Source organism: Stegodyphus dumicola, chromosome 10 (assembly GCF_044657685.1).
Source record: "Stegodyphus dumicola isolate Sdum_Otavi_A_Nest chromosome 10, ASM4465768v1".
Classification (NCBI taxonomy): Eukaryota; Metazoa; Arthropoda; class Arachnida; order Araneae; family Eresidae; genus Stegodyphus; species Stegodyphus dumicola.
The window spans coordinates 113,811,397-113,838,448 of record NC_140777.1 but is presented as its reverse complement, the minus strand read 5'-3'; the positions used below and the strand labels follow the sequence as shown (position 1 = coordinate 113,838,448).

At 33.9% G+C, this 27,052-nt stretch overlaps 1 protein-coding gene across 4 annotated transcripts in view; it reads left to right on the top strand.

Moving 5' to 3' along the window:
- The window catches only part of LOC118185875 (membralin-like), a 209,952-nt gene extending 183,273 nt beyond the window's left edge, over positions 1–26,679 (top strand). For all 4 annotated transcript variants that reach the window (XM_085825395.1, XM_035355796.2, XM_035355795.2 and 1 more), the window contains exons 10-11: positions 22,053–22,152; positions 23,545–26,679. In XM_085825395.1, the coding sequence (XP_085681521.1) occupies positions 22,053–22,152; positions 23,545–23,901 (457 nt within the window). In that variant the 3' untranslated portion in view covers positions 23,902–26,679. The remainder of the gene's footprint in view (positions 1–22,052; positions 22,153–23,544) is intronic.
- Positions 26,680–27,052: the final 373 nt, after the last annotated feature.

Here is a 27,052-nt window from a genome sequence, read left to right as displayed (position 1 = left end):
AAACCCATTTTGGTGTTATAGCCAACGAGAGGGACGATATGCTGGCCAAAGAGGCTGCTATGGGCAATTCGATATTCAGGCATCAAAAAGAATTGTTATTGGTAAAATCAAGGATTTCTATTATAATTGCTAGAAAGAGAAATGGAACATTTCGAAAAAAAAAAAGAAAGATTATTTGTTGAACTTTGAAATTTCTAAAAATATGAGAATGATATGCGATTTTTATTACAATCAAATAATTACTGGGTACAGGCGCTTCCCAGATTATCTGAAAAGATTTAATTTGACAAATAATAGTCTTTGCAGTTTTTATAGTGCTGAAGGCAGTGCACGACATTTCGTCCAAGACTGCATATTATTGCGTCATGTTAGGGAAAATCGTGGCAATATAAAGGAATTCTATTGCCGCAGGAATGAGTTTAGATTTCCAAAGGATTTGATGAACTTTATAAATGGCAATACAACAATATTGGGAATTTTGATTTGATATTTTTAATAGTTTTTTTTTTAAATCTTTGTTGGGTATGCTGTGTCAACCATGAGGTCGATTATTATCGGCTAGGAGGGTTGCAGCACACCCGTACATTACATTACATTACTAGTACTTTTTATTAACCGCACAGCAGCGAGCACATTCTTGAAATGTGTAGAAATGTATCCAGTTAACGTTTTCAAGTCAAGATGGCCGATGTCATAGAAAACATTGATGGGTGCCTGGAGATTCGATATTTAGTCTGAAGCGAAAGAATGCTAAAAAAATCCATGCCGAAATGATGACCTTGCATGGGATCAGCGCCCCATTATATGAGAAAATCACCATAGGACGGCAGCGTTCCCACAGATAGCTTGGAAAGACAGTTTGGCCAGAAAACTTACTAGACAATAACTAGTGCGTATTTCTTCATCAGTGACAAAAAACGCACAATGAATGAACTGAACGCCATCGCGCATTAAGACTTTGCACTAATTTAAGATGATGTTTTGTACGATCTACTTGAGAGTGGCGCTGAATGATCTCGAATCATTTTCGAGTAGATCGTTCAGAAGCCAGTATCATGTTTGCAACATTTTATATAACGCTCTCCCTATATCAAAGGTCGCCGTTTGGCTTATGTCATGACTTTTCAGACATTCAGAATCAGTTTCGTAGGGATGTAGCTCTGAGCTTTATGACTTTTGTCGTGTTGAGGAAATCATTTTAGCTTACGTTGTTACGATGGACAAATGCTAGGCTTTATCCATACGACCCAAACACCACATTCAGAATCTGCAGCGAAAATAATCCCATTTTTGACTTTCCGAGAAAGCCAATGCACAGAAGCATACTAGCAAACCTGTTGTCTTCGTGGGGGTGCAGAGAGCTTGTCGAACAATTCTGTTAATTGACAAGGCGCTGCAGAGTTTCCAAACATACTTATTTACTGCATGCAGGGCTCCGCCTAATGCAATGCAGAAAGTAATGAATATTACGGGAAGTCTCGTGGATGCAATACTGCTTTATTCACTCTACCTTACGCCCAGTGACTTTTTTTCTTCCTTTTAGCCCCTGAAGAATCCTCTGCACAGCTATTATTTCCAGGAGAGAATGACGAGATTATTATCTCGATGAAATAGATACTCAACAGTCAACCAGAGAATTTATGCAACAAGGAGAGAGAAATACAGGGCTGTGGATCGAACATACCGTGGACAAGAACTCACTCTAACCACGGCTGCATCAGCTCGGGATTCGTTTCTTTCAGAATTATCGTAAAAACTTTATGGCTGCCGCAATTAATGTCGGATTCTAACTACCAGTGTAAAGTATTATTAATGGTAGTAATGTATTAATAATGTTAATAGACATTAATTGCCCTTGTTAACTGATTTTCCTATGGTCACAGTTACAGTGGTTTGCTTTTGTTTTATGAACAAGAAAAATATTAAAGTAGCTGTTCTGTCCATATTGTCATAATTTTCTCAAAATGTTTCACTTTTTTAAAACTATTCCCTTGATTCTGTTATAAGGTATTTCTCCCACCTACTTTGCATTGCTTCGTGGTGTAATCGTCAGCACGCTCGACACTTGTTCGAGAGGTCCGTGGTTCGATTCCCGGGAAGGGCATTGCTCATTTTTCATGTCTTCTGCTTCGAAATAATCCAATGACTATACAGTGGCGCCCGAACTAAAAGGCGATGGATGATGATTCTCTACCACCAGGATTTGGCGATTGGGTCCTCTAATTCCCAGTCGCCCTTTAAAAGGAGGAATATATAAGATATTTCTCCTGCCTTCTTAGCATGCCTTCGTGGTGTAGTGGTCAGCACACTCGACGCGTATTCGAGAGGTCCGTGATTCGAGTCCCGGCGAGGGCATTGCTCATTTTTCATCTTTCCTAATAACTGAAATATCCTTATGTCTCTACTCTGTATTTTTGCGTTGGTTTTATCTAAGCAGAAGTACGTTTTGATCTTATAATATAAATGAAAAGCCTGATCCTATTTGAAATACCATCACAAAGGCTGCTTTCGCTGCTGCAGAAATTCTTTTTACATTTTGTATCATTGAGTAATTCAGCATAATGACTCTGTGTCTATTAGATCTGTATGTGTACGTGTATGTATTTAAGTTTGTGAAAATTAGGTTTCTGGATACCGATGCACTGTGTCACAATTTGAAGATAATTATTCAAAAATGCAAATTTTGGGTTAGGAAACTACGTATGTTTGTTCAGTTAAATTTATTTAAAATCTTTGCTAGGTTTCACGAATTGTGATAAATCACAACTTCATTAAAATGTAAACTTTACTTTCAGTATGGTTATCATTTTTTATTTATGTAAGTTGAAAGAAAGTATTAAGTATAATCATTGCATATATACTACTGTCAGGGAACGTGATTTTATTTTTCATCACGCAGTTTCTTATAATATTCGTTATGATTTCTTTATTTGGTTAAACCCTAATGGTTTCACAGCTTTTCTTCTCGTAGTCCTAAACATAAGAAATCGGGAAACAACACAGCGATATTCAAAAGTGGCAAATACTGCCAATACCCAGTGGGCCTTCTAACCGCTACTTCGACCTTCTACCGCTAGTAGCAAAATCAATGGCTGACCCCAATCAAGTTGAGTGGATGTCCTGCTTCCTATGGTCAACTGAGTTGGATACCCCTTCCTCCCGTCACCTTGCAATTAATCGGCGAGTTCCTTCCGTGTCATTTGTTTTGTTTTCCTCTTCTGCGAAGATAAAAGCTAGACCATTTCTGCAATTGCTGTGTATACCGAATTGTTTTCAACGCTAGATCGCTCGTTATACTATACTAGTATCCGCACGTGATCTCAGTGTTCTACAGTTGCAAACTTTTTGTACATTTGAGTGTTTACTCTCAGTGTCTGAATGGAAAGTGTTAAAAATTCTGTGTTTTCTTGTTTGATCCTTTGCTGCAGATTTGTGCAATCCAAAGTGCAGTGTAACCCAATAAATATGCATTTTATTTTGGAGGGGGCGGAGAGGGGTTAGAAGCAGATTGTAAAAGCCGAAATGTAAATCGTAAAAGTGTCATACACAAGCCCAAATGGAACCATGACCCCTGAATATCAATGAATGGAACTAATTAATTTACACTGTGATATAAATTTTATTAAAATATTTCAAGATTTTTTTTTTCATATTTATCAAAAAAAGTACCTCGGTTACAAATTTTTGCAATATGAATAATTGCTTTATTGGGAAGTATATTTATTTATATGTGTACAGTCTTGTTTTTCCGCGGTTGAAAATTAATATATGAAAAAAAAATCAGATTAACCGATGAGCATTCACAATTCGTAATGAAGATTGTATCTAGTGATATTTGTTAAACGTTACAAGCTTTAGCAAAATCAAAACGCTGTGTGGTGATGCCTGAAAGTTGTAATCTACATGTATAAAAGGAAGAATCTGTCTCTCTGTGTTTGTGTGTCTTTCGTTCGTGCTTGCGCGTAGACCCAAGGCTACGAAATTTGGCATCTAGACAAGAGCCAGAGCACCTCAAAGCGTTTTTTTAGAAATTCGAATGAGGTTTTTTTTTTTTTTTTAATTTATGCTTTTTGATGAAATCGCATCAAATCGGTAATTTTCTCTCATTATATCAGCACTGTTGCCACTCGGAAAAATGAAGGCGATCATTCTGTGCAGTTTTTAAATTTAGTATTTCTCTTGGATACTGGACGTTTGTTGAGAGAAGGCAACGGGAAGTTGGTTAATTTATTTATTAGGATAATTAATATTTGTATTAAGGGATATTGCTTATTTAATTTTTTATATGTAATACATTTTTATTGAAAAGTTTTTTTGGATAAAGTTGTTCTGCAGAATAAAATTGTGTGCAATTTTAAAATTTAATGTTTAGTGTTCCCTTTAGTAAATTTTTTGGTACATTTAAAAGACAGACGAAGGCTATCCACGTAGCGGCTGGTAAGAAATAAAAAAGTTTATAATAATTTACATACAAATATATGTATTTTTTCTGTATGCAAAATTTCTGTCGAACGAAAGAGAACAGATTGTCATTATTCTCAAGATTTATTTTACTTAAGAAAGCTTTTATAATTTGTTTATTTTTAGTTTAACATTAAAATAAGTTATTTAACGGTTTATTTAGCACATTAGAATTATTTGAGGTAAATGACTGTGCGAAAATTTAATATTTAGCTGTCGATACGTTTGAATTACGAAGCGTAACTATCAAAATTTTTTGCCGACGCGAACCTAAAAACTCAGTTAAAAGGTTTTGTTTAAAAAAAAATCCCCTTTTCTATGTATGTGTCTGTGGGAATTTGGCCCGTCTTGTACTTTCAGATCGTTCATTCGGTCCGTATGCAATTTAAGTTTGAAACCACTGCCAAAGGGAAAAATATGAACATTTGAACACTGATCGTTAAATCTAAATTAAAAGTATAATTATTCGAATTCAAGAAAATCGTAAGTGATACTACTAAAAATTTTTAATGAAAAATAGATTAATTATTTTATAGATTTTTTTTAAAAATTGGCGTTTCATCGTGGAGGTAGATTACTGAGCCATATACACAGATGTGGATTTTTTACGACATTTGCCAAACAAATTTACTATATAGTATTTAAATTGAGAATATGGCCCTCTTTTCTGGTTGAAGTAAGTGCTCTCTGTCTACCTTAAAAATCTTTTTTTTTTTCCCTTTCCCTTGTTTCAGTCGCAGTTTATTTCGAAATTTTTAAAATGTGAGATTTTAATGTTTGAATTTCTGTTCATAGTGAGAGAATTAGCTAGTTAGCAATTATTCAATGATTAAGAAGCGGAACAGATTACATGTGGTGTCAGTAAAATTAATCTGGTAGGCACTCAATTCAGTTTTAAGGGTGCTACCTGAAGTGAGAAAAGCTGAAATGCGACATTACGGTGTCATCGACATTCTTTGAACGGAAATGCCAGGAAATGAAACTCTTGGTGAAGCAAGTGGAGTACCCCTACCCCATCAGTTTCGCAGAAAATGCCCGCTTCATTAAATTATTATCCGATCTAACTTTCACATTGATCTATCTAACTTTTCATCTTAATGTTCACATTGCCTAGTTAATCTACAAATTATCTAATTTGGTCCTTTAAAATGTGAAATCACGTACAAAATAAGAATTTTCTTCATTTTACTTAGGTAATGTGCACGTTAGCATATTCCGTTAAAGGTCAAAAGTTTTTCCCTCTCTTTTCGATTGGCTCTTGCTCTGCATAATAAACCAGTCTCTGCTGAACAGGGTTAAGAAAATCTGTCTGCAAACTAAAATGTGTGGCAAATAGTTGGGCTTTTCACAAAGTCAACTGCTGTGCAATTCTAAATGTTACCAGTCATTGGACTGCACCAGAAAGTAACCGTAATTTTATCATTTTTTTTTTACAAATTCGTTTCGTTAATTGTAATTATGCTTTTAAGCCATTTAATTGGCTCTTTGCATTCTACTTTGTTCACTGACTGATCCCACCAACTGTTCTGTTGATTGATTGATTCTATCAATGATTATTAGATTTATGGTGATGGTTTAACGTCATTATGCTTCAGACCCGTCAGAAGATCAAAAAGGATACAATTTCACAAAGATTTCAAAACCAATTTTATTTAACGTACAAAAGGTAAAAATGCATCTTTCAAAAGGCTAAATATTTAAAATGAATACAATCAGTAGCCGACGTCTAACATCAACTACAAGTAGGTGAGAAGTGAATCTGTTGGCGATCGTGAATCCTAGTGGTGCAAAAGCCTTTAGTTACTGTGCCCTATAGCATGTCTTTCGATTTGCTCCTAGGCACGTGGCGGTGTATGGAGAATAAGCGCTAAAATTCTGTGCCGTTAAACGGCGATGGCATGGGGCTTGTTCGAACTGATGAGTAGCTTAGAATGTGCAAAGAAAATGGGAGACGTCAAATTTCTGTAGAGCTGTTCAGAGAAAATGAACTATTGATGTGGAAGTTAAAGCATAGGGGCTGTGGAAGATATATGTTATGCAAATAGAAACAAATTGATTGATAAAATTTACAGATAGAAGATGTAATTAATACAAAAGTAATGAAAATAAACATATTTACATGATATGTAAACAGTAGTATATGCAAAAATCCTTAAAAGTTTTTGACCCTCGCGCTATGATGAGCGCTTATGAAAATTGCGCAGGAAATATGGATGTTGCCATTCGCTGCAATGAGAATGTTCCGCCATAGATTTACCAAAATCTAAATAATATAATGTTTCAAGAACTTGTCGGTATTTTTTACGTACAGACTACTGATTATTAAACCAAATTAATCAGTAAATAAATATTATGTTTCAACAATTTCCAATATATTTTATTTAAAATCTGAGAGTATTTTAAATTACTTATAACTTCATAGAATAAATTTGTAACGTGTTTTTTAATTAGTGCAGTACATGCCGCTTAATATGATCTCTGTATATTATCGAATAATGTTTTTAAACTGAAGTAAAGTTGCCAAATAAGATCAAACTAGATGATAAAATTGCGAAGTATTAAAAAAGGTCTTCAAATGTGGGAATATATGGACAAGCTAAACAGCTTGTTTTCAATTTTATTGAACCATTTTAAAATAGGCAAAAAGCACCCTTAGTTTGGCTTAGATTTTGAATATCGATTTTGAGCATGATCAGACTCAGGTTCTCTTCATCAGTGGAAAAAAAAAATTCTGCAGGGAATCCCTCCGCGCCCCGTTTCTGAAAAAGAGAGCGAGAGAATTCCTCTAAAAACATCTGCCACAAATTAAGGTTGCTTTTTTGCCTGTTTATGAATGTTACATTTTCATGTTCTCTTCGAGTGAATGAGATGCCATCCGATTCATTGAAAATGATAGTAAAAAATTTAAAAAATATAGCTTCAAAAACAAAAAAAAAAAAAAAAAAAAAAAAATTAAAATTTTAAAGAATTACAATATTATAGTATCAAAAACAAATTTAACAGAGACAAATTTTGTTTTTGATGCTATAATTTTACACTGCTTGCTTCGGCCTGTAAAGATTGGACTGATTTGTAGACACAAATAGTTTGTTTTTGAGATTATTTTAAGTTTTTAAACTTTGTGTTTTTGTTAGTTGGTTCTGTGTGCTTCTGGTTTCTCATATGTTTAATCCGATTTGAATATGGGATGAATTTTAAACGCATTATTAATTTTAATTTATTTTGCAGTATTACCGCCACTTGTTGCTATTTTTAGCTCGCAACTGGATTAGATTTTGAATTGCGTTTTACTTTGTATTCTTATATGTATATAAGAATACAATATATATATATAGAGAGAGAGAGAGATAAATAGACAGATAGACAGAAGGAATATGAAATGGGTAAAAATAAAAGAAATGAAAATGGAAAGAGCGACGTCAACGTCTGGTTCAGCAGCGCACGTCTTAACCGTAGAAACATACTGGCTGTTGCTTTAGTGGCCCTCCTCTCTCCAATTCCCTCGTTTCAAGGGGATTTTCTTTGTCTGTTTTACGGATATCCTGTGCCGTGGGTTTTATCGGTTGTTTTGTTTTACTTTCTCGTTATACGTGTCTGCTCCAAAGCCCTGAAAAGATAGAGGTTAGAAAGAAGTTTTACTTTTGATCGTTTACGGATAAAACCTGTCCCTCGTTTCGTAGGCAGCTAGAGTATTTCCGTAGTAATTCTTGCCCTCTGCGGATCTCCTTTTTTACTTCCGTTTCGTAACAGACGAAGAAATTGTATTGTTCCAGTTCAAAAGACATTTTTGAGTACTTGTTTGGTAAAAAAATCTTTGTTTTGAAATAAAATGAGATTTTAGGTTGATGACAAAACAAATTTGTTGTTGTGTTTATGTTGTACTGCTATTCGTCGAACGTAATAGCTGTAGGAAAGAAAATGTTGGTTGTTTTTACCCCAAATGCTTATCTGAAATTTTAATTAAAAATGACTTGAATGCAAATAGTCTACTGTTGGGGATTAAATGAGACTTTTTGAACAGTACCTGAACATTCATATCTCTAGAACTGTTGGGTATTCTCTGTTTTTCCCCCAAGTCATTGGTCACTGTCTTTTGTATAATTACTGCATGCTATTTTTATTCCATCTTTTAAAATGGACATTTTTAGAGGCAATTAAAGTTTATGAAATGCGCGCTAAAAATAGATCAGTTTTATTCTTATTGTGGTTAAATGACGATTGATTTTATCATCTTTCTAAGAGGTCTTGTGGGATATGTTTTATCTGTGTGGTTTCATTGTTAAATTTGTTTAATGCCATCACGTCTAAGTAAAATTTGTAAGGTGCGGTATTAACGAATGGTTAATGTTTAATACACTGCTCGACATTGAAAATGCAAGACCAAGAAGGAGTAGTCAGAAATTTATGCAAATTTTAGAGTAGACGCACGTAACTGAGTTATGCAACTGATGTGAAATGCGCAGCTCTCCGACGCACGTGAAGTAAGATATAAGGGAAGGAACGTGCAGAATGGGCAGTATTCGTGTCCTTATTTCTGCCAGATGAACTATCGAAAAAAGTTGATTTTTGTCCCGGAGGATACGTGTGCCATGCCGCCATCAACGAAGGCACTTCCAGCAGATAGACGATTTTACGAGGTGTATGGTGATTAGACTGAGAAGGGCAGGTTGGTCCTTACGTCAAATTGCAGCTGATATCCACATGGATACGAGCACGGTGCATCGGCTATGGCGAGCATGGTTGAAACAAGGAAATGTGAGAAGAAGGAAGGGTGCAGGTGCAGCTAGAGTGACGTCAGCACGCGTGGATTGACGCATCCGACGACAAGCTGTGGCGGTCCCGCAAGTCACTTGTACCGCGATTCTGCAGCATGTGCAGGATACCCTGGATGTTCCCGTGCCGACCAGAACCATTTCCCGTCGATTGGTTGAACGTGGCCTGCACTCACAGCGTCCGTTAAGGAAACTGCCAATGACGCCACAGCATAGACGCCAACGTTTAGAATGGTGCCGGACTGGAGCGATGTGGTTGACAGAATGGTGAAACGTCGTGTTCTCAGATGAGTCACGTTTCTGTTTATCCAGCGTCGACGTGGAGACAGATTTAATCAATCCGGCAGTAACTGTGGAACGCCCCACCGCGCAACAACGTGGCATAATGGTTTGGGGCTCTATTGCCACGATTCCAGGTCACCTGTAGTTCGTATTCAGGGCACTATGACGTCCCAACGGTACTTGGATAATGTACTGCGGCCGGTGGCAATCCCCTACCTGCAGGGCCTGCCTATTGCAATTTTTCAGCAGGATAACGCCCGACCACACAGTGCTCGCATCTGCCAACATGCTCTGCAAGGTATACAGATGCTTCCCTGGCCACCACCTGTACTCTCCTAACCTGTCACCAATCGAACAGGTGTGGGATGTGATTGGACGCCGCTTGCAGACTCTGGCCCTGCCTCGTTCAGAAGACGAACTGTGGCAAATGGTTGAAAGGGAATGGAGAGCCATCCCTCAAGACACCATCCGCACTCTTTTTGACTCTATGCCTAGACGTGTTTCTTCGTGCATCGCTGTCCGCGGTGGTCCTACTTCGAATTCTTGTAAGAGTTCTCCTCGTGGTTTTAATTGTTGCGCTTCTAATGCTGCGAAAATACAATTCTCAAGAGAGGGGAATAATTTCTTAGTATCTTGCTGAACAAAGCCTGATTACCTCCTCTGTTTTAGTTTTCGTCTGCTTGTTGCCGCGGGTATTCTCCGCCCATTGCGGCCAGTATTCACTGCTTGGCATTTTTAAATGCAGTTTATGGGTTTGTGGCGGTGTTCCTTAGCTAGAGCGCAAAAAATCCGAAGGATCTCACGTTTTCTCAGTACTGATATTATCTTTTTTTTATTTATTTATTTCAAATACTCATTTTTAAATTTTATAAATTCGATAATTTACCGAATCCGTCGTTTATGGAATGCTGCTAGAGTTGCAGCTCTTGAAACTTTGATGGTTCTGGACATTTGCAGATAAATATTTCTTTTTAACTGTTTTTTGGATCCTCTTCGAAGAATGGCCCTTTTTATTGACTTAAATATTTGTTAGCAAGCTTTTATATACCTCTTTTTAAATTTCATTTCATATGTTTTTAAATCATATTGCATGATGTGTTCAGTTATAATCTTCTATCCTCATTCTAAAGTTACAGGAAAATTTCGTGTGACAAATACGAATTCAGTGCGTAAATGTATTGTTTCCTGTATATCCGAACATCACTGCATAAAGATTTACCTAGTAAATTTTGAACAGAGGAATAAATATTGGGATTTCCTATGTATTTGTACTTTATTATTATAGATTTTCCCATTTTTACTTCCTTGTACGAAGTAAAAAGGAAGTATTGTAATCGCGAAAAGTTTCAGGCAGCATATTTCAATGAAAATATCCATTTTGACCGCTATCGAATGCAATTTAACGATGTTTTTGCGTGATATCTGTACGTAAGGACAGAATAAAATACTCTTTTCCTTCAAAAAAAATTATAAAACTGCTTTAAAATTAATTCTGAACAGAATTTTTCGTGCGTACGTACGTATCTCGCATAACTCAAATAGCCTCAAGACGTTGAAATTTTGTATATAGGACTGCTATAACATGTAGATGTGCACCTCGTATTTTAGTTGCAATCGGCGGCAACAGACGTATATAAATATATTTATATATATATATCCACTCTGTTACCCGGCTCAGTGATCTCAGTTTCTTTACTCTTATATGTTTGTAAATTGTACATTTGTTTGATTTAAAAATGATTGTATTATGTTGTTTTTATCTTCCGGTTAAGGATTTTATGCCTTTAGTAAATCTGTATGCAATATTTTTAGAATTATCAACAATTTTAAAGTTGTCTAAGTGCCGCTAAGCCTTTTTTTAATGGCGGCCATTGATGTTTACATTTGAAACAGGAGACTAGGGGATTTGTTGCCAATCTAGAGAAACTTAGCTTCGCAAAAACAAAGATAACGCATTCATTTATTATTGCCATTTAAATCATGCTTAATTCTTTCTGGAATTTTTTCGAGGAAATAAGTGTTTAAGATTTACTTCGTAATTTTTAATATAGATATTTTGAGTTTTTATGTATTTTTGCTTTCTCGCGAAGTGAGAACTGAATTAATTACATGAGAAATACTCAATCGTCTGTGAAAAACTGTTTCCTTTTTTGTTTTGTTTGCTTAATTTCTTTTATACATCATTCTAGCTTTATTATAGTATTTGAATAGAACATGTGACAACGATTAGATAATTCTATTCTTTAAATGATATAAATTGTGCATTATGAGTTATAATATGAACGAAATATATAAGTTAACTGTTATATAATTATTGGATTATATAACAGTTAACTTAGTTTCCGTTATGTAATTATTATATAAGTTAACTGTCATATAATTATTAATACTGTTAAGTGAATCTAGCGCCAGAGTGTCGCTATGGTAAACAAATACTAGAGTGAATTTTAAAGAATGCATTTATTCTATTGTGATTTATGCGCTGTCGGCGAAGTAGATTTAATTCAATCCAATAAGTTTAAATGAAATGCAAGAAAAAATGCGTATAATTTAATATTCCGTACAAGGAAGTCATGTGGTGTACACATCAGATTTTTTGACTTTATTATTCAATGGATTATAGTACTTGCAGTATGCTTTGTTGAGTTGATTTTAGAATTATGCTTTGTAAGCTTATAGCATCTCACCTTCTTAGGAAGCATACCTAAGTCGAGACTCTGGAAGACTATAGCGAATTACAGATATGTCTTGTTAACAGAGAACGTAAGAAAGGTGTAAACGATCCTTTTATTTAAGAACTCATAGTTAAAGAAGATACTTCTTGCGCTTATAAAACCAGTTAGCATTTATGGCATAACTCAAAAGATATAACTTCAAATTAAACTAAGCCGTAAGTTAGCCAAAGGCTACATAGAAAGGATTAATGCGCAAGTTTCTCAAACCTAACCGACAAGACAGGCACTATCGGCAAGAATAACGCAACACCGAAGACAAACTGCTATCGTTAAATTTCAACCAGTAACGTGGCCTTCAACTGGCAGAACACTCTCTATCTTAACAGTGTAAAACCTCAGTTTAGATACCATCTCTTTCTACCTCATTTGAATACGCGCGAACTAAGATTGGCATTCTGGCAGGAAAACGTAAAGGGAGAATGACAGTAAAGATACTCAACATGAAATAGCTGGTTATATAAAATAAATAAATACCTTACAAGCTTTAAAATTTCACTATAATTATAGTCAGGATGTGGCATTTAAGTATATAATAAAAATAATAGTTTAATAAACCCAAGTTTTATTTTTGTTTGTTTAATTGGTGCCAATGATAATTTCGCAATTAAAGTATGTAGCATTTATGCAAGGTAACCGCCATTTTGGGCAGTCAGAAAGAAAAAGTCATAAAACAAATAATAATCACCGCTAATCCTCAAAGTAATCACCATCGGCATTCAGTGCCTTTTGCCAACGAGTGGCTAGCTGTGTGATGCCATCGCGGTAAAACCTGTTTTGAGTCTTGGACGTAAAACAGGGCCTTTTCAAGGTCTGGCCGGTTGTTGAAGGATTTCACACAAAGATGATTGCCCAGAGAATGGAAAATGTGGTAGTATGTTGACGCGAGGTCTGGGGAGTATGGTGGATGAGGTAGTGTCTCCTAGCACAGTCGTTGGATGGTGTCCCTGGCCTTCCGAGCCACATGCGGGGTCGCATTGTCATGGAGGAAGAGTACACCCTTACGGTTGACCAATGCTGCCTCTTTATGCATCAGAGCCTGATGCACACGTTCCAACTGCTTCGAGTACAGGCCTGCCGTGATAGTTAGGTCCACTGGCAGGAGCTCGTAGTGCACCACTTTGCGATTAGCTCACCAGATACAGAGCATGATCTTATGTGGGTGGAGATAAGGTCTCGCAGTGTGAGGCACTGGGCCCCGTGGTGACAACCAATGTCTGGAACGCCTGGGTGTGTCATACTGGACCCACATTTCATCGCTGGTGAATACTTGATAAGATATGGATACATTGCGGTGCTGAGTAAGCAATGACGAACAAGCAGTGACACGCTGTTGCTTGTTTGCATCGGTCAGTGAGTGTTGTATCCACTTGCTCAGCTGATATGCCTTTCCTATGGGGTGCAAATGGAGACTGGTCGTGTAATCAGATACCTGGAAGTGTGCAGCAAGCTCACCACATGTTTGGCTACTGTCACTCTCTATGGCTGCTCTCAGGTCTTCATCGTCCAGCGCTTGTGGTCGACCGCTGTGTGGTGCATCACTAAGAGACATATCCCCTGAGCTGAACTTCCGAAACTATTGCCTAGCGGTTCGTTCGTTAACTGCATCATCCCCAAAAGCCTGGCAAATCGGCGACTTGATTCTGCTGCTGATAGGCCCATTTTAAAATCTTACAAGGATTAGGGAATGGAAGAAAACTTCGAACATCTCCGAACGAGCGCCTTTGACGCATCCATTTCAATCAGTCGCTGTGTGAGTTATGTTTGCAGTACCGATGGAACGCACTTTTATACTCTTGGTCAGTGTCTTGACTCTTTGGCGACTATTTTTATATCGGGGTTCACTCGTCCAATGCCATATCAGAAACGAAAAGAATTTTTTTTCGTTACCTTGTATAACATTAGCCTACAGCAAAATCCATCCTGTGAAACTAATGTGCATTCTACATAATTTAGAACTTTGTTTACTCTGTTAAAAATGCCGTATTATTCGCGATATTTAAAAACAGTATATTTTTATCCCCTTATAATAGCAAAATGTGTTTTTAAATAGCAATGTTTCGCTGTTAAGGCAAACGTTTTTGTCACAGGCCAGTTACAAATCCATTATTGTAATAATACGAGTATTTGCATCATTAAATGTAATTACGATATCAAGTGAAAAAAAAAACGAAAGTTTAATTACTGTCCTGAATATTTCATACTTTTATCCTCCTTCAGATAGCGCATTTTTTAAAAATAATAATAAGTTATATTAGGTAATTAAATCATCACAGCTAATAAGTATCATACCTTAAATGAAACTGCATATATTTGTTCAAAATGAGCAGTTATGTCGTAAGGTATTAAAATGTAGTGCATCAAAATATTGCACTAATTTTGGTATAAAATGATTAACTAAACTAGTTATTAATTCTTAAAGAGCCTGTACTGACTCTGTAACACTAGTTGCAACCTTCTTATGCTTTGTAATGCATTTCTGTTCTGAAGCATGTATTGTTAAAAGTTTTATTCGGTAAGTTATCACAGAGAATAAAGTGAAATTGCTGCTACAAAATTAAATGGCCATGCCTTGTATACTGTTTTCTGAACAGCAATTGCACACGTGGCTCGGTACCTCTCAGGTATTTAGGTGATGTGTGCTTCCATTCCCTAATCCTCTGTCCTTTATTTCTTTTTAAGTCTTCAGATCGATTAGAACCTCTGAGAGTGGTCAATAATCCTCTTAAATCATGAACGATGATAGAAGAACTATCCTCCGACATCCACCCACAGTGAAAAAGATTAGGCTTCCTTAAAAGTTTTAAGGAACTTTTTTCGAGGACTTTTTCGCTGTCCGTCTTCCTTCATATGTTTCGGGAATCAGACCACTAGAATTTTTCTCAGTTGAAATGTCGATTTCATTAATTGTATGTTTTTGTTATATCGTATAGAAAAGTTAAAGATTTATGTTACTTTGAAACTTGTATAAAAAAATTCCATTTTTAAAGTGTTAACATTTTGTTAATCGAAATGTTAAATTATATGTTAACGCTTAACGCCAAAGATATATATAGTAGTTCATGTATTTTTGCGTCGTAATCTCTCTACAGAAATCCAGCGTTTGAAGTATTGTTTATTGTATTAAAACATATGAATTAAAATATAAGCACTACATATGATTTCTCTCTATTCTTTAATGAATCAAGTCTATGTATAAATATTTAGAAAATTTAGTATTACATTATATCTCGTTTAACTCTCTCCCTTACTGCACCTCTCAGTGGCCATACCTCTTCACTCTCTCTCTCAAAGAACTGAAACCTTTTATTAATTATATAAGGGGCGGGCACAGCGCCCTTTACGAATTTTTTCCACAGCTGCCCTCACCTGTACTGTTATTAAAAAGTGCACAAATTTACATTTACATAACAACGATCACAGTAACAATTAGAATGTAAGAAATCACTATATCTAACTAGGTTAAACAAATAGTAGCACTAATTTTTAATATAGTAGTAATATAATAAGCATAAAAAAGTAAAAGTAAGTAAAACAAAAATTAAATAAGTAAATAATTTGCTGTAAGAAAAATTAATAAGTAAAACAGAAATTCATTAAATTTTATAAACAGATACAAATGACAATTAGTAATGAAATGAAGCAGTAAACTTACTCTCATTATTAACAATGAAAAACATAAAAGTTTGATATCACTAAATAAAGAAATGCAATAAATGAATATAGTTCAATTGAATATGCATTACAGTTCAGATTTCAAAAGAATATAAAAGTTGAATAGATCTTCTAAATTGCGCTTTGGTGTACTAACCAATGCAGGCTGTCATATATTCATCTCTGCCCGTTAGCACATATTCAGCGATATCCGTTCCCCAAACTAGTTTGCTTTTTGTTGATTCCTTTACAAGAACAACGTCTCCTCTTTCAAGGTTACGCTGAGAAGTAGCATTTAAAAAGTGATGAGCGTTTGTCAATTGCCGTAAATATTCCTCTTTCCATTTAAGACCGCAATTTCTCGAGAAGCCTCCACTGTTAGTTTCCGTCTTGTTAAAGTCTCTCAATCGGAAGCTTTGCTCAACACTTCTGTAAAATGTAAAGGAAAACTGATATCCTTACGTCCTGGAAGTAAGAAATGCGATGGTGTGAGAAGGCAAAGTTCACCCAGCTCATTACACTCCATGGTCTTTAAAACACCTTCTGTTTCACTAAGTATTGTGGTTAATTCCTCGTATGTCATTAAGGCTCTTCTTAATATTTTTTTCAGAGGTGTTTGATACTTTTCATCAGTCGTTCCCCCAATCATCCACACAATAGAGAATTCTCAGGAAGGAACATCCAAGTGTCACCTTTAGACAGTATAAAATTTGTCAGTGTTGGATCTCAGATAATCCTTTTGAACCCCTTGAATACGAGTATTTCACAAAAGCTGCGAAATGGTTTTGCACTATTTCATTAGATCACTTTGCAGCTTTCTTTTCTAAATAGGAAACGTCGAAGAGATAAGCCAAGGTGTGACTCTCAATATTTTCCCCAGACTGCTGGACTTAACACTATTAAACGCAGTTTCTACTTTTGGAACAGTCACATGAACATAAGTGCTCAAAACCTTCTAAATTTTGATTTTCAATTTGTGCTTTAAGCTTTTGCTTAGACCAAAGATGTTTAGAGCCTTTCAACCACGATGGACCATACCATCCAGTATTATTCTTCAGCAATATATAAGCTGTTTCAGCACGAGTTAACTTATCTGCATGGTTTTCAGACACTGAGCAATATTTCCACATATCAGGCGAAGTACACTTCTGTATTTCTGCAACTCTATTCGACACAAACTGCTTCCACTCATGCGCTGACCCTTTAATCCAGCATAGACATATTTCTGAATCTGTCTGAAGAACTATTTTATCAACTAAGCCTTCCAGCACCCTCGACAAATACGTCCACAACCTTGCACCCGCATTAATTCTAACCTAGGAAGTGACTGCTTCTTTAACGGTGCAATCATATTTTTCGACATTATAAACGACGTATGTACTTCTCTTCTCTCATTCTCATATCTAAAATATGCCACCACTAACACCTCACAGAAAATATGAACATCAACTGAATGATCTTTACTTAGAACTTCCGCAAAGCAGTACCTCTCTGTTTTCAACACATTCAGTTCCTTAAATTCGTGCACCATTTTATCAGTTTGTACTTTAATTCTGCTGGCAACTCTGAATCCCAGTCCAAACTTCTCTCCCATATTTCCTACATAAGTCTCTTAATTCGCACCGCAAATACAGAAATAAGTCCGACTGTATCAAATACCTTAGCTTCTCAACACTTATCTTTCTTTCTTCTCAACTTACTATCCTTTTCGACCTTGCTTTCTTCACACATTTCATTCTGAAGGCACAAATCACGCAACTCTTTAGAATTAGTGTTAGCTTTTTTAAATTAAACATTGCGTTTCCCAAAATAGAAACCGCTTCTGATAAGCCGACTCAACACTTTCCACTGCATAACACAAATCGTCTGCAATACAATAAGCTGTTTAAAATCTCCACACAATCTCTACTCATTTCTGACTATTTCTTTCAATGATATTTGATCATTGCGCTCTATAAAAACGGTGAACACTTGCATCCAAATAATACTCTGTTCCATTTACGTGATTTTAAAATCCTCCCTGTCTTCCCCAGGATACCAGAAAATTTTTTAAATACTGCTTGTCGTTCTTTGCTATCCCAGTCATCAAAAACGCTGTTTAAAAGTCGCCGAATAGTTCGATTTTAAATTTTCGAAAAGCAAGCATGATATCCAAAATATTCGGATGTAGGTTTGGATCTTTTTCTAAGCAATCGCTTAACTATAGCTTTCTTCTTTCGCAACCGCTGCAATTAAGTACCATTCGAACTTTTTTTAACTTTGTGGACCATTGCTCGAAATGGCATCAAATAACTATTTTCTTTATTTAAAATTCTTGAATAAAAACTCTTTATTTTGATTTGATATTTAATTACCTCCATAACTTTCCTATCATAAAGTTATATAATTTTTTTAACTCTTGGTGCACCCTTTTGAACTGCCTTTTCGCTAGACCAGAATTATTTTCCAAAATCTCAGGACATCTTTTCCACAGCAAATGCGCTTTATACCTTCCATCTACTTACTGCAAATTAACTTCAAACTGCTTAATAATTTGTTTATCACGTTCACTCCTGTCCGACGCGCAATTAGTAATTCCTAAACTTTCGACTTCCGATAATTCTTCTTCTCCCGAATCAACGTGTATGATATTGTTAATTATGATTATAATAAGCGTTATTGTTATTATGGTTCAAAATAAAGACGAAGTATTCAACAAAATTGATTGAATTGTTTCTGTTACTTAACATCAAACTTTATTGTCAGTTTTATCCTATTCAGGGAACAGTTTTTTGCTTTCATTCATTAATTTTGTTTATCCCATGGGGCAGAAATAAATCGTCGCCATTACTGCTATACGCAAGTCAGGTAATGCCCATTTTAAAATTTTGCGCCGTTTAATAAAGTAATGGTGTTTAGCTTCTTTCAGAATACTTTTAAGTGGTAGGAAAATAGGGAGCGATACAGGTATGTACTTGCTTGTATTTTATTAAAGGCTTTTTTCACTTTTATTAGAAGTTCTAGTACTTGTTTCGATAGTTTTTGAACTACCTTCTTCAGCTCAGAAAAGTTGGACAGAAGTTAAACTACCAGCGCCATCTATTGATGAAACAAGAAAAACTAAAACAAAATTTCTTTAAAGGCTGAAGGTAAAGATGGATTGCAATTGGGTCCATTAACTAGAACAGAATTTTTTTTTTCGGGGGGGGATGTGAAACGCTTCTAAAAAACTTAATTCACCAATGGAGGCTGTTTTCTGAATAATTTTGGCTGCAGAAATATGGAAAGTGTGATTTTCATTCCAGCAATGCTGAGCAACAGAGGATTCCTGTGTTTCCTTTTTCCTAACATATGCCTCATGTTCTTTAACACGAAATTTTAAGGCTCTTTTTGTTTGACCAATATAAATTAAACCACATTGGCAAGGAATCCTGTAACTACCCCAGGAATTCATATCCTGAATGTCCTTAAGCATGGAAATAGGAATTTTATTGTATTCAGGAAACGTTCTCCATTTTTTTAGAAGCGTTTCACATCCCAAAAAACATTTCTGGGTTAGTTAATGACACCAATTGCAATCCATCTTTATGTTCAGCCTGAACATAAAGAAATATGAAGAAATTTTGTTTTAGTTTTTCATGTTTTATAAATAGATGGCGCGGGTAACTTAACTTCTGTCCAACTTTTCTTATCTTTATCCTTATCTTTCTTCACCCTTTATTTGGTTCATTTGCACTTAGTTGAAGAAGGTAGTTCAAAAATTATCCAAACTAGTGCTGAAAAATTTTTTTAAAAAATTTACGCTGATTCTTAATTTTGAACTTTGTTCTTGATATGAGTGGTTTATTTATTTTGACAGGAACTTTTGCATTTTAAAAGAATTTTTTTTTTTTTTTTTTTTTCTGGAAGAGAGGTTAGGACAAATTGAAGAAAATGTATTTAAACCTCTGATAACTAATCTTATGGATGAAAATGGAACCTGGGATGAACTATCATTCATAAAAACTTGCATCCAGTTTGTCCTGCTTCTGGAAACTGAGCACATAATCCATTTCAACTTTAAATCTAGTCATCCATTGGTGGATTGTATTATTTAAAGAGATGAAGTAATAATCAAACCAATTATAAGTATACTGGACTTCATTCTGAAAAATATTCATTTAGAGCATGTATTATGCAAAATGACAGATGATAATTAATAAAGAACGAAGCAAGGACCAAACTGAAGTAATTTATAACTAATGAATAGGCATAGGTTGAAGATATTGAGATAAGAAGATTTTAAGTATCATATTGAATAAAATGAATCTAATTCAGTACTTATTGATCCGTGATTTATTAACCCATCTGCAGTAAAAGTAATTATGTTCAAAACTTGAGATTGGAAATGGACGGTGCAGGATAGCATCAAAAATAGATAAATAAACAACGGACTAAAGAATCTGTCACTAACAGTCCACAAAACTAGTTCCTACGAAATATATGCTTCATCTGCCTTTGATGGAATTAAATAGGAATCATATCTTTTGAACTGCTGTTTGATAGTAATATGATCAAGCAGCAGCTCAAAGTGTAAGATTTATAATGGCTAAATCTTACGTTTGGCTTATCTGAAAGTGAAAATTGAACAGAGTAACCAAGCAGAGGACTTGCCATTCATTACAACAGCAGTAGGTCACATTTTTCTGTGGGAACCAGTCAGAAGTTTCTGGCCTGTAACTGGGATATCTGACTTACGTTTTTGCTGACTTTTCTATTTTTCTGACATTTATCTTTTTCATTATCTGTGTTAAATTTCTGTAATAAAACATTGACCCTCCATATGGGATAGTGGCTAGCGACACTCACTACCGTACCGAAGGGCCCAGGTTTGAATTCCGGAAAAGGCATCGATGTTTGGAAATTTATAATGTCTGTGCTCAGAGTACATGGGGAATTGAAATTGTCTGGAGAGGTTAGTGATAAGGAAGAGGAGTAGGAGACTTTTTCACCACACCCTGGTATGTTTTTCCTCAAAACGTCATCCAGGTGGCAACTTAGCAGCCAGTAAGGCCTGGCAGTATCTAATACGCTTAGTTGGATGCACACATGCCAACCTTGCTTCAACCTTTACCTGTAATAAGCACTGAGGATTTTTGTCTTAAAATATACAGAATTCACCTTGAATTACTCATTTTATTAAATAATGATGAATTTGTGTGTGTGTATGTATGTTCTGTTGCGTTGAGGAAAAAACGGCAACACCTAAAACGACAAAAATCTGAACGCTCAATTGTCCTTCGCCCAAACATGTGCCTCTCAAATCTCGAATTTCAAAATTTAAAATATATATATATATATATATACACACATATATATCTATGTTTTGTGCTAACTTTTCGTTAGCAATGCTGAGATTTAAAAGAAGTATGTTACTACTTGCTACTTGACCAAGTGACATTTTTCAATTTTTATCACCTTACTCAGCGGTTTAAAAGAAATCTGTTGCCACTGCCAGAAATAACATATTTTTATCTTTCATCCACGTATGTTGCTATTCGGCAAAGTGTAAGCTATTAAATTTTTCTTTAAAATTTAATTTTTGTGCAATTGATTTAAAAACAAAGTGAATTAAGATCAATAATCACGATTCTTCATCTTTGTCATATTATTAATTACTAGCTGGATACACTAGTTGGATTGGTTAAAATCATCATTATATATTTTTTCTTAAAAATCACATCATTATCTATTTTTCTCTTTTTATTATAGCTATTTTAGGCGACTAGTTATGCAAATCTGCAAAGTTTAGAAGAGTGAAATTTTTTAATTTCCTGATTAGTTTATACAGTTGATAATAGTGTTGTATATTGTATAAAATAAACTTATGCAGAAGCATGCTAATTAAATTCTTTGTAATCCATAAAAATTTATATTATCAGATTATGGTATAAATAATTTTTAATTTTCATTGTATATTACAATCATCATTTTTATTTTCAAATTGTTTTATATGTAAATATTAATATTTGAAGATAATTTGCCTTGAATTTTTTTTTTTTTGTTTTATTAGACATTAATAATAAATGCTTAAACAAGCAAGCTGTGTTAAGCAGTTCTATCAGTGAATATTATTTGCATCTTATTTGTTATCATTGTGAAGAGATTAATTTGAATTACTTGTTTCTTTCAGATTCTTCTATTTGTATCATTTTGCCTTTTATGCCTACCACTATCGTTTCAATGGACAGTATAGTAGTCTTGCACTTGCTACATCTTGGCTTTTCATACAAGTAAGACAATTATTTAATTGCTTGTGCAATAAGTTTTATATATGTATAGTGCATATTTACATATTTTATATATATACATATTTTATATATGTATAGTGCATAGATTAATAAATACCTATAAACCGGGGAGTGTGTTGGTAATGCTAGTAATGAGGTAATTAAATCTAAAGGAAAAACTTCTGTGAGGTTAATGTTTTCTTGTTGCATGAATGGATAAAAGTATTTGTACAGCTATCCTTTTCTGGGCGATCAAGTATTATGCAATCAACCTCTTTTAGTTAGCCATTTTATTTTACAGATGGTGGGACTAAAATTGGTATTTCTAACCATTTCATTTCCTCACCATTTTATCACATGTTCAAATTTAAAAATAATGCTTTAGTGGTGCCATGGTTACCCTTTTTGTTTTTATTCATTTTCTTCTAAATTTATACTTTTTAGTTTTTGTTTTCAATGTAAGGAGTTCTTTTGTTTGGTATGCTAAACACATGAGACAGAAATAAATCTCGAATTATCTTGATTGTTGTAAGACGTGACCAAGATGCCAGATGACAGATATGATGTATAAAAAATATTATTTATTGTACTTTCTTCATAACTATTTGGGTTTTCATTTGAAACAGTTTCATATTACTTTAAAACATACCCAAGGCTAATAAGGTGTTGACCGAAAGCTTTGAGACTGAGTAATAGATGGTGTTAATACAAAAGACAGTGCCTGGATACTAGGGAATAGAAAAGAAGGATAATAAATTCAGTTTTTTAAGTTACTTATTAAAAAAAGAAAGCTAATGGTGTAAAAGTAATTTATTTTTATAAAAGATAGAATTTAATAATAAATAAAAATTCATTGATAGCTAATTAGCTGATTGAGCTAATTATGTTAATAATGAGTTTTTCCAAACTTCTGTACTGAAAATTTGGTTAAAAATTTAATAAGCAGCAAAATTCTGGATAATTTTTTTTTTTTTTTTTTTTTTTTTTTTTTTTTTTTTAAGTTTTCAAGATAGTTAAAGAATTTTATAACATCAGCATCTATGCATATTAAAAAATATTTATTGCAAAGTGGTAAAAACAACTCTTTCTGATAATTTTTGTTGTTATTGCTGTAACATGCTTGTATTGTAGTAAGAATTTAATTTAGACGCATTTTACTTTTATTCACATATTTAAAACTTAATTTCAGCAGAACTAGTAATTATCTTGATTCTATCAGTGATAGATTTTACATAAAAATGTTACTATTAAATTTTGTTTGATGATATTAGAATCTATGAAATTTTTATCTGTAACCAAGAATTGTTGAAATTTTGTTTTTTCATATATAAGTTTCATTGTTATTTTTTATACTGTAATTTCAATGTGTTTTTGAATTAAAAAATATTATTTTAGCATTCCATGCTGTACTTCTTTCACCGATATGAACTGCCAGCAGTTCTTGAAGCTAATGAGCCTTCAATGCACCATGGACCAGAATCTTTTCCTGATGTTGAAAATAATCCAACAATATCAGAAGCTGTCGTGCCACAAGGAGATGGAATATCCAATGCTCCAAATCAAGGAAGGGGTAGTCCCACATCCCAAAATAATCAGGATAGTCCTGATTCATCTGAAGCAGCACTAAATGGAAATACTCATGATGAAAACTCTCCTTCTTTGTCACCCGTTTCAGCTGTAACAACAGAAAAAGTGACTTCTAAGCAAACTAAAAATAGTTTGCAGAGCACTGAGTGCAACATTGTTTCCTAAAATATCAGTGTGGGAATCTCTTGTTGTGCTGAATTAATTTATTTCGAAATCTCTGTTGAAGTAAATACATTAAGCATTGTAATCTCTGGCAGAGGATTTTTCATTTAAATGCTTTTATGTCTCATGCTCAAGGTTTATGAGATTTTTGTGCAATACTCTTTTTGCATGTAGCAAAAGTGTTTACTTTTCTTGTCTAGAGAAATATCACCAATTTATAACTATTATTAATGAAATGCAAGTTGGAATCTGCTAGAAAAAATTGCTGTTTTAGGCACATTAAAGGATAAACAATTTTTAATTAAAAAAAAAAGAAACATTGATTAATTTATTGATTATTATTATTTTATTTATGGTTTTCTGAAATGCTTTTGCTATATTATATAGTAAGTAATGTAATATAATCCATAGTATAATTAATAAATTCAAAAATATGTTGTACAAAGTACTGGAAACACTATGTATAAAAGAATCAGTTTTGTTTCTGATGATTTTAAAGTAAAATGTAAAAAATGTGTGTTAAATGCTATACATTATCATTTTTTAAAAATTTTTATCATTCTTCTACAATGTACTTCAAAACCTTATTAATTCTTTGAGCCTCTTTGTACTTAGAAAAACAGTTTTCATTCTTCAGCATCTCTCAAGGAATTAGAGCAGTTTTTCTATGAGGAGTGGTTAAGACAACACTGATTACACCATACAAGTTTATTCGTATTTATACGTACTCTGCAAAATAGGGGGGTTGGGACAGTTCTATATCTCCCGTTCTGCTGGGCTAATTGACGAAATTCAAATTGCGTTTGTCATGTCTCAAAAGCGCGACTTAGGATATGTATTAGATTTATATATAGCATCATTCTAGCATAGGTATTTTGACGCAAAATCGGATTTTTTCTGAAGTGACATGCTAATTTCTTTTCCATATTTCGATTCTACAATTCATATTATGCCTAAAGTTTAATTTTGTAAAATTTGGTGCGAAATTTACAGAGAAATTCAAAAATTTAGCCTGGCGTATTCTCCCCCCCCCCCCCAGTTTTTGCGAAGAATAATTTACTTGGCGAACTTCTTAATTTATAGCAACTTTTTTTTTTTTTTTTTCCCCTTTTTTTTTTTTTTTTTTTTTTTTTCCCCATTGTAGATGAGCCCCCCCCCAAAAAAAAGTCATTGTTCATACTTTCAAATAATTTTAACAAAGTGTGTAAGCCACATTTCACGTTATTATCAATCAAAAAAAAGGTGCCAAATATCAAAAACGCTCCAATATGTAAATTCATGTATATCTTAGAAAATTTTGAATAAAAAACTAATTTTTTGCAGGTGTGCCTAGAAATACATCTACTTTAAGATGTTAAAAATTTTGTAGGTTATAATACAAACATTTTTTCGAAGACCGTATAAAAATATTTAATAATACAAATTTTAAAAATGAATAAAAAAAATGTGCTAATTATATTTGGATTAAGCCTAAATTTTGAATTCTGGAAGAAGGAATCAAGTAAGTTTATTAAAAAAAAAAAAAAGACAGAGAGAGAGAGATTGTTAAATATATATCAAATTCAATTAACATTGAGGAACTAAAATTTTGAGAGCTATTTTTTAAAAACTATTTGTGTGATTTTTACAAAACTTGGTAGCTTTGTATAATTTGAGTCATAGAATCGAAATATGGAAAAAATGTGGCATGTCATTTCAGAAAAAGTCCGATTTTTGTGTCTAAATAACTATATAAGAACGTTATATATAAATTTAATATGTATTCTAAGACGAGCTTTCGAAACATGAAAAACGCGAGTTGAATTTCGTCAATCGGCCCAGTAGAACGGGAGATACAGAACTGCGCCCCCTTTTCTTTTTTTTCCGCAGTGTACCTCTTGTTTTCAATGTGTTTCCATTATTTTACCTATTTTTGTTAATATGATAATGTAGATCATATCCATGTGGATACTGCTAAATTGTTAAGATATTATTAAAACTGAATAATTGTAGTTAAATTTTGCTCAAAGAAGTAATGCGAGTTTCTATGCCATTCACTTTCATGTTTACAGGAATCAAAAGCATGCATTAATTTATCAATTAGTATTAAATATCATATGATAAAAATAGCAGTTCACCAAAAAAACCTGTAAAAGGAAGATAAAAGATTTTGCATCTCTTACGGAAAATAATTCCAGTGCTTTTGATCGTCTTATAATATTTGGATAAGTGTATTAAAATATTACCGGTTTTTTAAGGGCCCATGAATACTATATGATCGTATGAAGTATATGATTGTTGCACTGTTCAGTGGTATTCTGTTATATTCAGTGCTGGTTTGCTAGTTAAATATGTGCACTGATGACTTGGGTTTTGTGTTATCTTCATCTGTTCAAGTGTTAATTGTGATGTAAATGCAAATTTCATAATCTCATGTTATATTAAAACAATATATATGTTATTTCTAGGCATACTTGGAGAATTTTGATTGTTTTAGGTAGTGAAAATTTCTAATAGTTGTAATATATTTCATGGCTTTTAAATTGTGTTTGTAGGAATAATGTTACTCAGGGTGTTGAGTGTAAGGTTCCTTTTTTTTTTTTTTTAGATTGACAAGTTATGTGCAAAGTTTATATCTTATTTATTAAATATTTTATCTGGAAAGTATCGAATGTGATTTTCGAGATATGTGTATGTTTGTAAATGTGTTTTTTTGTGGAATGAAAAATGGTCCACATAGTTGTGATTGCTGTTATTCATTTGATATAAATTATGGCTTTCAATAAAAGAAATAATATATGATATTAAGACTCCTTTATTTTCAATAAACAAAATCAAAAAGCTGAAGTTACTACATAAAGTGGTGCTTCTCACAATGAATGTTACCCAATCTACAATGACATTTGTATGCTGAGAGCAGCAACGTAGTTGCTGTTAGTTTAAGCTCGCCATTCTACGGCTGTTCTTGATACATGCTGCTTAGGCTACGCCGGTTATCCTTAATTAAGGGCCAACTCTGCGAGTGTGATTCTATGCAGCTTCGGCTGGCTAATTTTATTTAGCATTAGATTAATTTTATATTCTCTATTTTGCGTTAAAGCCCAATTGGAGGCTTCTCGTATGCCTGAGAGGGGCCATCCGTAAATGTATTTTGAGCTGAAATAAAAAAGTAATT